At 42.4% G+C, this 13,011-nt stretch overlaps 1 protein-coding gene across 1 annotated transcript in view; it reads left to right on the top strand.

Annotated features, from left to right (window-relative positions):
* Nucleotides 1–2,849: 2,849 nt before the first annotated feature.
* The window catches only part of LOC102438295 (Down syndrome cell adhesion molecule), a gene marked incomplete at its 3' end in the record, with an annotated part of 47,122 nt that continues 36,960 nt past the window's right edge, over nucleotides 2,850–13,011 (top strand). Inside the window, exons 1-3 of the mRNA XM_014449664.1 lie at nucleotides 2,850–2,903; nucleotides 4,323–4,434; nucleotides 7,817–7,963. Coding sequence (XP_014305150.1) covers nucleotides 2,850–2,903; nucleotides 4,323–4,434; nucleotides 7,817–7,963 — 313 coding nt within the window. The remainder of the gene's footprint in view (nucleotides 2,904–4,322; nucleotides 4,435–7,816; nucleotides 7,964–13,011) is intronic.

The raw sequence follows: 13,011 nt of genomic DNA, 5'->3' as shown, positions 1-13,011 counted from the left end.
CAGGGCCAACGCACACCAGCCAACTGGATTGAATGGGATTAGGTGGGAAGTTGCATGTTACCAGGGCAGCCAGGAAGACCGGGGGATCATCCATGGTGCAGTAGGCTGAGGGGTCAGGTGCTGGAGGGAAGGATTACAAAGCCCGGGTAAATATTGGAAGCCCTCCCCTCCGCTTTTATGCACGCGCAGATGTGATCCGATTGAAAAGCAAGCACCACAAAAGGCCATTTTGACACATTTACTCCCAACATAAATATTTTCCTAGATTTCCCACCTGCCCCCTGCCGTGCTGCTCAAATGAGTTTGGTCTGCGCCTGCGGCGCCCATATGCTCACCACCCACGGACACCTTCTTCAAAATACATTTCCATTGCACGAGCGGCGCGCTGATAGAGCCTCTTTGTGGGATATTCAGATCCATGAGCCCATGAAGTAAACGTGACTCCCTTCCCTTCCCCTGATCTCCTCAGAGGCAACTACAGCTCACATTTTGGCGGGTATCTGCTGACATCTCTCTGTTCGTGTACAACACACATTTCTAACCACATACACGTCCATTGCCATGTATACAGAGCATTACATATTATTCTGCAGTTACTCTATGTTATGTCTCAGAGATCTTTCCACAGAGTACAGATGCATTTACCTTACTGTCTTCAAAATGGCTGCATAGGATGGGCGCACCCTAATTTATTTATTCATACATTCACCCCTCGATTGATGTTTAGGTGTCTTTACAATTTTTTTAAACAATGCTGCATTTTTTATTTTTTTAAGCGGTGCATTTCCTGTGCAGACATTGATGTGTGCATGTGTATGAGTGTTCCCATAGGATCGAATATGCTAGCAGATTGCCCAGCAAAGAACAAATGGCTTCCTGAGTACCTGTAGGTGCCTATGTCCCCACACCCTTGCCAAGGCTGTGTATTATCAAATACATATTTTACTGATTTTCTAATCTCCTGGATGAAACTAACATCTTGTTTAATCTGCATTGACTTGGCCAAGTTTAAATAAATTCTGTTCAGAAATCAAATAACATGTCATTCATTTCATTTGTGGAAAATTGACACCTTTGAGTCCTCTAATACTGGAATTTGATGTGCCTCTCCATCCGCCCCTGACTTCTGTTGTGTCCTTTGACAAATATATATATGGTGTTCTTTGAGTTAATTTTATGTATTACAAGTTGTTTGTAGGTAGATATTTAGTATGTTTATTGATCTAGCAAGTGGGTTATTTTATCATCATTATTAATTGCAGATTACAGCTTTCCTGGAGTGCAGGCACTTGCACGGACATTCCTATTTAATATCACAACACATTTTAGTTCAACTTGTCCCCTTCAAAGACTCGATCCTTTGGAAGCACTCATATGCGCACACATCACTGTATGTGCAGGAAGGTAATATTGGCCCTTGTGCAGAAGAGGAAACAGGCTCTGTAGGTTGCATTTCTGTTCTAGGTTATGGTGATAAGAAGACGCAGAGATGAGATGTTGGCACCATTTTTTCTGGAAGGTCTCTCTTCCTCCACTTTCATAATTTCACACCCTCCTGGTGTCTGTCCCCTCTGTCTTGCTATGTCTTTTGCTGGCCCTCTTCCCTCTCTCTCTCCTCTGGGGGCTCCTGGGCATCAGTTCCCATAAAGGTCCCCCAAACTCTGCCTCCAGCTTGGCTTTCCTCACCTCCTCTGGGTGACCAGCCTGCTCAGGAATGACTGTCTTTCCTAGAACAGGCACCCTGGCCCGAGGTATCTGTTCTGAGAGCTGTCAGCCCTGTTGGGCTATCAAACGCTTCACCCCAACCAAGTCTGTTGATTCCTCAGCTTAAACATTTCTGTGTGCAATGCTCCCGTTCCACACCACTGTTCCCCCACGTGGCCCGGCCTTGCTGTCTCACACTCCAGCCCTGACCCAGAGCCAGGGAGCTCCGTGGGTGAGGGTGTGAGCTCGCAGCCAGAACGCCAGGGTATCGTGCTGTGCTGGTTGGGCTCCTGCTAGTTGTGTGAACACAGGCAAGTCACTTGCCCTCTGTTCCTCACTCTTCTCCTCTGTAAATGGGAGTAATTACAGCACCTGGCTCAGGGGGACATCGTGGGAGCTAAAGGGGTCAGAGCACAGGATGTTGAGAGCAGTGGTGGCTCAGTAGACATGCAATACCTATTGGCACCGATTAGGGTTAGTGTTGATGCCAGATGTCTCTGTGTCCAAATTTCTGCTTTTTATAAGGAAAACCATCCCATTGGATTAGGGCCCACCCTCCTCCAGTAGGACCTCATCTGAACAAATTTCATCTGCAATGACCCCGTTTCCGAACAAGGTCACGTTCTGTGGTCACATCACTGTATGTGCAGGAAGGTAATATTGGCCATTGTGCAGAAGAGGAAAGGGTTGTTATTCAACTTAGGAATTTGGGAGGGGACCAAATTCAATCCAGAATGCCAGGTTACACCTCTTATCTTAAGGACCTACTGCCTTCCCTCTCTTAGATACATCTTTCGACATAATTTTCCTTAAGCAGTCATTTATATCAGGCCGCTCAGTTGCTCAAGAAATAGTTGGAGCTCCTTCATCTAATCGTGGCTCGACACCCACCCAGCCCATCACAGAGCAGACACACCTCAGAACCAAACAGTGAGCTCAATTCTGTTCCAATTAACATTGGAATTAAGAGAACTCGGTAACTTTAAAGTTATCATAGGTTATATATTTCGTTCCTATTTTCTCTTCTGTTTTAATTCATGCTAATTTGATTTTCAGATGAAAAAATGTAAGATATCCATTCAGAAACGAGTCTCAGGCCCGGTGTTGTATGCTTGGAACTGAGATCTGAATCTCGTACTCCTCCGATGGTAGAGGCTGTTCTGACACCTGCTGAGGAGAAGGCGCAGCTGCGTCACACAGTATGGCTGTCAATTGGAGGTGACAGGCACAGCTGATCAAAGTTTCATGGTGTCGCGCTACCATTTGGCGTCTTATTAGAAGAACCATTTGTTCTTTTAATTACTAGTAGCTCGATTCAGATTGCAAAAGCGGAAAAAAAAAACCCCACAAAACCCTGAGATATATTTCTGACTAAGTGAAAAATCAAATATGCTTTTAAAATCTTCCTGAAAACATTACTGTCCCTATTGAAGATCAAACAGCCTGGCTGTGTAGGAAAAAGACAGGGAGGGAGTATAATGGAAGAATAATTAACACCAAAATCTTTAAATATGCTCATTTTTTATACAAGAATATATTATAGTCATTCCAAGAGGGGAAAATACTCTTTTTATGTATTATACATGAGTAAGATTCATGCAGAAACCTAAAAAGAGGTATTTTAGCTTGCTTTTTTTTTTTTTTTACCCAGACTTAAGACAAGACTTTTTGTATAGGAGCAATGATAGATGTTTCATCCACTCATCTCTTTAACAAGTATTTTCGGATAGCCCAGCCACGCACTTTTCTGTGGAATGGAGAAAAAAAGTTGAGCAAGACACATCAAGTTCCTGATATTCTAGTTGGAGGAGAGAAAGGTGAAACCAGTCTCGCACACACACAAGATAGATAACTTCACATCGATGTATAAAATCCAGTGCTCTGAGCTTGAGTGGCCATGAGTGCAGTCAATGTGGGCTGAAAGTTGACTTAGAAATGAGGCCAGAATGATGGGAAGGAGCCAGCCAGGAAGAGATGTGGGTCAGGGCCCTCTGGGTGAAGTGATTAAGGGGACCGTGTGGCCAGGGCATGGTGGAAGAAGGAGAGTAGAGATCTCTTGGAGATGTAGTCGACCGTAAATGACTTGTAGCCTCCCTCTGTGGACACCAAATGATCTGAATGATTCATCGTGTTAAGTGACCATGATGTTGAGTGGAGAATGGGCTGAGAGGAGCAGGAGACCATGATGTTGAGTGGAGAATGGGCTGAGAGGAGCAGGAGACCATGATGTTGAGTGGAGAATGGGCTGAGAGAAGCAGGAGACCATGATGTTGAGTGGAGAATGGGCTGAGAGGAGCAGGAGACCATGGTGTTGAGTGGAGAATGGGCTGAGAGGAGCAGGAGAGGAAACGGGGTGTGGGCGTTCCGTGTCCCCCACCACTCAGTGCCACAACAGCCGGAGGAGTGCGGCTACCCTAGTAGACTTCCCCACAGCCCCAGCGTTCCTACAACATTCCTAACTGTGTAAATACCCTATTTTCATTGGGAGTTTGATGTCTCTAGACTGGCTGAACTGGTACCGAGCTGGGGGTTTATTTTAGTGGCTGTAACGTACAAGCTCATGTCAACGAACGTTGGAGAACCACTTTAGCACTTACTCATAACCCCTTTACTCTTAGTTAACGCAAAGTTCTAACAGCGTTGGCAGGTCTGGTGTCTACCTCTCAGCGGAAAAATATCCTCGGGTGAGGATTAACAAAACAAGAAAAAGTGACGTATTACAGGAGCAAAGTGAGTGATTGTTAAATGTGCCTAGAGAATAGAGCCCTCTGGGGGCCAGCGGGGGACTGAATGCGTGCCGGCCCCTCTCTCCCGGCTCTCCCGAGGCACTGGGCACAGTGCTTCCACCTACACCTGCCAGTGCTGACGGCTTCTGACGGCTTGTCAGTTCTAATGACAATCCTCCATATCAGAAAGGAGACGTAAATTGCATGCCTAATATTTGCATCCCTCTTTTCTTTAAAGGAACTGGTTGTTAAAGCATTATATAAGTATGCAAAATATATTGAAAGAGAAAAAAATGTTTCAATTATACACAACATATGCGGGTAAGAAATGCTTGATGTGTGATGACATATGACAAGTGGTAAAAGGTATTTCTAGTTACTTCCGTTCAGGAGAGGATAAAGCAAAAATATCTCGAATGTGCAGCATTCACTTTTCCAGCTATTCTGTTAGTTAGTGTATTTATAGCATATTTTAGAATAAGCAACTACATGGAATTGTTTAAAAAGTGAATTTACGATTTAAAAATATTTAATACATTGTTTAATTTGCAACCTTTGAAAAGGCTTACACCAGATCAGTATTTGTCTTATGATTTTTTCTTTTCCAATTCCTTTTGAATTGCTCTTATCTTACACTAGAGGCCTGGTGCACAAATTTGTGCACGGGTGGGGTCTGGCTGGCCCAACCCAATTGGGGCCAATCGGGGGCAGGGATGGTCAGGGGGAGGGGCTGTGGGCAGTTGGTGGGCTGGCCCCGCCCCCTGGTGGAACTCCGATCGAACTCCAGGTCAAGGGGACAATTTGCATATTACCCTTTTATTATATACGATAAGAAAGCATAAACCCTTTTTATTTTATTTTAGCAACTGATCTATGAAAAAAGTGTAGTCCTTACAAGAAACAACCAAGAACTGTAGGAATTGTGTTCACAATGTAAATATTTAAGACCTAAAATCAATGGAGTCAAGATCCCTGGTAAATTCTGATTAAAATAAACCAAAGGATGTTTCAAATGAACCTAAGGAAAACAAATAATAAATGAAGTTGAATTTGGGGCATGTTAGTCTTTTCCCAAACAGACAAAAAAAAAATCATTCTCTTTGAGATAAAATTGCATCAGATGCAGAAATACTCAATAGAAGAATACAACAGTGGCAGAAAGTGTCGCGAGTCACCCACCATGTAGGTGTAACAACCCACTTTGGGGTTTATTCTTTTGCCTTTGTTTCGTTTATCATCCTATATAATAAAAGCCTAATATGGAAATTGTCCCCTCCACTGGGACCTCGACCAGGAGTTCAACCAGGGGGCAGGGCCAGCCGGCCAACTGCCTGTGGCCCCTCCCCTGGCCAGCCCCACCCTGGCTGGTGGCAGCGGCGACAGGTAGCCGGGGGAAGGGAGGCCCTGGCCAGCAGCCGTGAGGGACCCTACCCATGCACGAATGTCGTGCACTGGGCCTCTAGTCAAATTATAATTGAGCAGTAAATATTAGTTTCATTATCAAAAGAAACAAAATCATCATCATTCTTCTTAAAGCAACACTGACATTTATCTCTTAACATTAGCCATTTCTGTACAGCTTGAGTAGTACAGGCAGTATTGTTAGCAAACCCAAAGGGTTTGTTGGCCTGCATGCATTAAAGCCCAACCAACCGTGAACAGGAGTTTGCAGCCATAAAAGTAAAGGTTAGTTTTTAAAGAAATGGCACCACGCCCAGAGTCACAGGTGACCTCAGAGACCTGGCTCACAGAGGATGGGCCATATCGGGGAAAGGTCATTAATCACGTGGCCAGGGGAGTCAGGCGTGGTTAGGGTCGCGCTCGGTGCTAGGGTGGAGGGTGGTGGTCATTGCATCTGGTCCTGATGTCAGCCAGGGAGTCATTCTGTCTGGTGTCACATCGATTTGGTTGGTGGGGTCAGTTCGTTTTCCCGGGTCCGGAGCTCAAACACAATCCAAGCCTGGATGTTATCTGACTCTGTGGTCACTGGCGCAGGCTTTGTTCCTAAGATTATCTGACGCGCGCAGGCCACTGATTGTCCTGGGGGCTTAATGATCAAGGGAGTGCACGTGCCAGGGGCGGAGGCAGGTGAGTCAGGGGCTCCCAGGATGGAAGAGGCCAGTTCGAATCAAAGGAAAGAAGGAGAAAAGGTCAGAGGAGAGAAGATGAGGTTCCGTGCGGTGACAAAAATCAGGGGTCATATGGAGACACCGTGTCTCATGCTGATGTGAAGGAGCAATGGCTGTGTGTGGCTTTTTCTCCCTGAGGTGAAAGCAGTTATTGCCAATTATTTCAGTAATGATTAAGAAATAGCATGAAATCTATCTAATTTTATTAATCAATGTTACCCCAATAGATTCAATAACATTCTTTAAAAAGAAATAGCAAAGTGCTTTACAACACAGACTATAAGAGGAACTGATTGTTGTCTTATAGCATAAGTATTGGTTATCGTTATGGGGAAATCAGATAGTCTTTCCTGGGAAGTTTGTAGATATATTTTTTTAAATATATTTTATTAATTTTTTTACAGAGAGGAAGGGAGAGGGAGAGGGATAGCGAGTCAGAAACATCGATGAGAGAGAAACATCGATTCAGCTGCCTCCTGCACGCCCCCCACTGGGGATGTGCCCGCAACCCAGGTACATGCCCCTGACCGGAATTGAACCTGGGACCCTTGAGTCCGCAGGCCAACGCTCTATCCGCTGAGCCAAACCAGCCAGGGCAGATATATTTTTTAAAGTATATTTTTATTGATTTCAGAAAGGAAGGGAGAGGGGGAGAGAGAGATACATCAGTGATGAGAGAGAAACATCAGTGATGAGAGAGAATCATTGATTGGTTGCCTCCTGCACGCCCCCTACTGGGGATCGAGCCCACAACCTGAGCATGTGCCCTGATCAGGAATCAAACCCTGACCTGCTGGTTCATTGGTCAACTCTCAACCTCTGAGCCACACCAACTGGGCTGTAGGATATTTTATTGCTTTATTTTTGTACGTGAAATACTTCAAACGGAGGCAAACGTTTATACTTACATGAGGTGAAATTTTACAAAAGAAAGTTAATACTCCCTTAATCTGTCACATGTGAAGAGAAAAATGATGATCAAAGGAAATCTGCTACATTTGTCACATACCAATTTTACGCCAACTCTGTTGCTATAATATAAATACATTGCCTAGACCTAAAAAAATAATTTATGGCATTAAATTTTCTAAGTATATACTTATTGTGTAACATACTAAAAACTGCTCATTTAAGCTGTTGAACATTTGAAATGGTTTGGACCCTTCAATTAACATGCACACCTATGATCAGCCTTTGCATGAGGTTTCTTCAAGCGAAAACAATCTCTCGCTGACTGCGTTTGCGCCTCTCTTTCAGGATCTAGATTTCTCATCACATCCACGGGAGCCTTGTATATTAAAGATGTACAGAACGAAGACGGATTGTATAACTACCGCTGCATCACGCGCCACAGGTACACGGGGGAGACCCGGCAGAGCAACAGCGCCCGGCTCTTCGTATCAGGTAAAGGCTCAGCGCCCCCTATATCTGCTCTCTCTTTGCTGGTGTCCTGAGATGTCACCACCCACATGGTGAAATTCATGACTAAAATCAAGCCTTCAGGCTTTTCCCCCAAATATTTTATCAACGTAAGGTCTGTTTTCTTTACAAAGCAATACCAATACAGTGCAGCACAAATAGAGATATTCCAATGAAGTCATTTCATATATTGTGAAATTCCAAATCCCTTTGGCGCAGTATGAGTTCTCTTTGGAAGACAGCACCTCCTTGCCATACACATTTGTGTGGCCTGTCACTGACAACGCCAGCCGCCACCACGATGCCTCCCACCCCGCCGAGCTGAGGGAGAAGAGCAGGGTCACGTGGAACACACCTGTGGTCCACAATGATGCTACAATGTTGGAGAAATGAACCATGTCTAAAGGTAAAGGGATGTTCATGCTCTCCCTTCCCCTCCAGGATTATTCTCATGTGAAGGAAATCTGAGAGCAGTGATTCCGCTCTGATAAATATGCCAGTTTTGTGCCCGCTTTGATGGGAGTTGCCCTTTGAGAAAGCATCAGTCTTTTGCATAATCTTCACATTTGGTTCGCTATTGGCCCATCTGTCAAACAAATTAGCACTTCCTGGAGCAAGCCCGACGTGTGAAAGCTCCATCTCAGCATTAGAAAATCGAATGCAAAATGTCTGACCTTTGCCCTATAGAATGTAAAATTGGTCCCCGCAGTGACTATAGTAATTGTGTTTGTAGTGGTGCTTTGTGAGAGAGAAGTGATGGAAAGTTGCTCAATGTTGGGGGTGGTGGTCATTAAAACCATTGTCTCCTGGACACCCGCTGATTGTCCCTGAGGATGCTCTATCTGGATCTCCCTTCCCCCTGCCCCCAGATAACCAAAGCCCACCTGTTTTTTGAGGCACAGCACCAAAAGATGGCAGAATTAAGTGATTTCTCCTCTGCACTTGAACGTATTTTTCTTATCTTTTTCATGTCAATTGTTACTTTCTCCTGTGTTATAGTTATTAGGTCTTGGTGCCTCTGTTAAGAAAATTGTTAATGCTAAAAAAAAATGAGAACATAGCGAGCGCAGATTACCCTTCTAAAATTCTAAGCTTCGAAAGAAAAAATAAATGAATTTCATTTTAAATCAGATTTATTTTAAAATATACACATGGGGCACACATGGTCAGGGTGGGGACATATGAACAGCAATATTTTTAATGAGCCCAAACTTCTACTGAAATTAAAACAGAATAAATCCAATGATAAAAGAAAAAACACATGGATGGCATCAACAAAACCAGGTGATGGAAATGCCCAGAAACTCTTGGGTGGGTGTGGGCAAACTGCTGACAGTAACAGGCCGCCGGGGTGAGGGGCAGCAGCAGTATCACAGAAGCACTAGATGGTGCGAAGGCCTGTTGGAATCACAGAACTGCAAAATAACCAACACATGCTCCTCTCGAAAAGCAGAGGACAGTCTTTTCCGTGGAAACCTGGGAAAGTGTGTCTCAGAGCAATCCCAACAGGTAGATAGACAGGCATGGACTGTGAACTGAAAATGGGTGGGAAAGGCCGTAACTGGCAGTGATCACACAGCTCAGTGGTGGTCTAGGTCCGCAGAGATACTGGAGGTGTTCAGAAAATACTCCTTTCGAAGAAGAGATACTCACCCTGAGGGAAACTGCTGGAATTAGAAAGCAAATCAGCCAGGGAGAATGCTAACATAACAGAGAGACTAAGCTAGGGTAGCATGGAGACCATAGGAATTCTATCTTACCTGATATATAATGTTATGCAAGAAAAATAGTACAACCCTAGCCGGTTTGGCTTGGTGGATAGAGCGTTGGCCTGCGGACTGAAGGGTCCCAGGTTCAATTCCGGTCAAGGGCATGTACCTTGGTTGCGGGCACATCCCCAGTAGGGGGTGTGCAGGAGGCAGCTGATCGATGTTTCTCTCTTTTCGATGTTTCTAACCCTCTATCTCTCTCCCTTCCTCTTTGTAAAAAAATCAATAAAATATATTTTTTTTAAAAAAAAAGAAAAGAAAAATAGAGCATGACAAGGTGGAGTACTGCCTCAGAAAGCAAGTAGCGCAGTGATGTAGGAAGCACATGACCGAAGGTGGGAGCCTCCCGGAGCAGGCATAGCTCTGAGAAAGGGCTACGTGTTGAATTCTTTAGTGGAGACACCAAAGGGAAAAGCTGGGAGAGCTTTCTGTCTCCCTCCCCATCAGGAAGGTTCTTCTAATTAACGAAGAACCCTGTCTCATTTTCACATGCAACAAAGGAAAAAAGATTCAACCTCCCACAAATTTATTACAAGAAGATGAAAATGAATCAAATCATGTTTTGACAATTAGAAGTAAAAATTACATACAAATCATGTGAAAACTATAACTTATTATTTGAGAATAATTTAATACTTTGAAAGAGGAGTGTAAGTCAGAATAAAGAGTTCATTAAAAATGACTAAGCAACATGAATCTGTGAAACAAAAAAAATGGCATAATTTAGAAAAAAATGAAAATTAAATTAGAAGGAATGCATCAGAGAATAGACATAACAGAAAGCATAATGTGGGAAATAAAGAAAAAATGAATATAGGGTACATAATGGATAATACCAAGAATTTATTAATACACTCGTGTGATGTTAGCATTGTGGTAACATAAGGAAAATCTTTTTGTAAAGAAACATAGTTAATAAACTGAAGATTAAGTGATGACGTTTAAATGCAGTGCTGTTGTTTGGTTGTATTACTTCTATGTGTGGCCAAATGTCACCGCGAAAGCCTGTCGCAAGCATGCTTAAAATGTTACTTAAAATATAACAGAAATGCACCTTCCTTTTTTGTAAAATAGTGTTACTGAGATTTAATTTACTAGTTTTAAACTCTGCCCATTTTAAGAATACAATTCAGTGATTTCAGTCAAATGTATAGAGTTGTGCAATTATCACTGTCATTTAATTTTAAAACATCGCCATCATCCAAAAAGGTCCCTGCTGTCTCTTTTAGTCAATTCCATTTCCCATCCCCTGCCCCAGGCAAGCACTGTCTACTGTCTGTCTTTACAGGTCTGCATTTTCTGCATATTTTAGATAAACTGAATCATGCAGTATGTGGCTATGTATCAAGCTTCTTTAATGTAATCTTTTGAGGTTCATCCATATTATACTATGTATCAGTATTAATTATTTTTTATTGCTGAGTAGTATTCCATGTTGTGTACATATACATTTTGTTTGTTCACTATAGGATGGACTGCCAGATTATTTTCATATTTTAGCTGTTATGAATAAGCATGCTATGAACATCTGTGTACTGAGTGAACGTAGGTTTTTACTTGTCTAGGGTAGGTACCTAGGAAGGGAACTTTAGGGCCTTATGGTAAATTGAATTTTAACATTTTAAGAAACTGCCAAACTGTTTTCCAAAGTGGCTGCCCCAGTTTACACTCCCATCAGCAATGTCCGAGGGCTCCGCTTTCTTTTCCACATCCCCACTTATTTGTTTGTGTTTTTTATTGTCACCATCCTCATGGACATGCATTCACTGTGGTTTTAATTTGCATTTCCCTTCTGGCTAATGATACTGAGCATTTCCTATGTGTTTCTCAGTCATTTTTATATCTTCTTTGGTGATATATCTAATCAAATATACTGCCCATTTTTAAAATTATATTGTTTCATCTTATTCTAAAGTTGTAAGGGTTCTTTGTACTTTTTGGATATGTCTTTTATCAGAAACATAATATGAAAATATGTTTTTCCAGTATGTTGCTTCTCTTTGAAAGTGTAAATTGATTTTTAAGAAGTTTAATATACTCATTTTTTGTTGCTTATGCTCATTATTTGTGGTGTTGTGTCTAAAAACTTCATAAATTCAAGGTCATGAAGATTTTTTCCTAAACTTTTCTTCTAAAAGTTTTATAGTTTTAGATCTTACAGTTAGATCTATGATACGTTTTGAGTTAATATTTGTAAGTGATGTGAGCTAAGGCTCAAAGTTCTTTTTAATATGGATATCCAGTTATCCCAACTAATCTTTGTAAAAAGTCATTTGAATTATGCAGCATATCTTGAACATATTTGAGAAATTTCTATCAATAATTAGTTTTCCACAGAATTAACATGTTTAAAGTGCAGTCTTGGGCATTGTTTTTTTATGGCTAGCATTGGAAGTGAGAACCTTTTGTTTCCTGAGATTGTAGGCTTGTCCTGCAAAAAGTTTTTATTAGCTATATCACCAAAGGAGGGTGACAATTTGCTTGTATCACCTTCTCCTATCCTAATCCCACCTCCTATCTTAAGAAAAATGACAGATTTTATAACTACTTAATTAATAAGAAGCTAACTTGTCCTTCAAAATAACACTTTAAAAAATATGTTTTTTTATTGATTTTGAGAGAGAGAGAGGAAAGAGAGGGATAGAGAGATAGAAACATTGATGAGAGTCATCTATTGGCTGCCTCCTGCACACCCCCTACTAGGGATCAAGCCTGTAACCCTGGGCTTGTGCCCTGACCAGGAATTGAACCTGTGACCTCTTGGTTCATGGGTCGATGCTCAACCACTGAACCACACTGGCCAGTCAAAACAACACTTTTTGAAGTTGTATGTAATTTCCTCCAGAAAGTGGAATGAAGCCCTATGGTCCAGGCTGACAAAGGCCCCATGTCTGACATTGTGGCTCTTTATGTTTGTAATCCCTCTGAACGCCACAGTCTAACATGTGCGTGAATGTAATTATTTAATACAGAATCCTTCAGTTAAGGAAGGATGGAACTTCAGAAGAGTCCTGGAGACTCCATCACAGATTCCTGTGGAGGTGATCTAGGTCCCCTCATCATATCCCATGAGAACATTCACACTGTTCTCCTAAGGGACTAGAGAAGTGAATAGAGCTGCAGGTTTGTCAAACATCTCTACCTCTGTGATTACCAGGGAAAGCTCCGGAAATTCCAGCTGAATGCTCTTGTTGTTTTCATCCATACTTGCTGTCTGCCCCCGGTGGCTGACTTCAGAATCACAGCATTTTAAAGATCTTTCTA

This window comes from Myotis lucifugus, unplaced genomic scaffold (genome assembly GCF_000147115.1).
Source record: "Myotis lucifugus unplaced genomic scaffold, Myoluc2.0 scaffold_1338, whole genome shotgun sequence".
Classification (NCBI taxonomy): domain Eukaryota; kingdom Metazoa; phylum Chordata; class Mammalia; order Chiroptera; family Vespertilionidae; genus Myotis; species Myotis lucifugus.
Note: the sequence above shows the minus strand (reverse complement) of the source record. Positions and strands in the feature narration are given on the sequence as shown.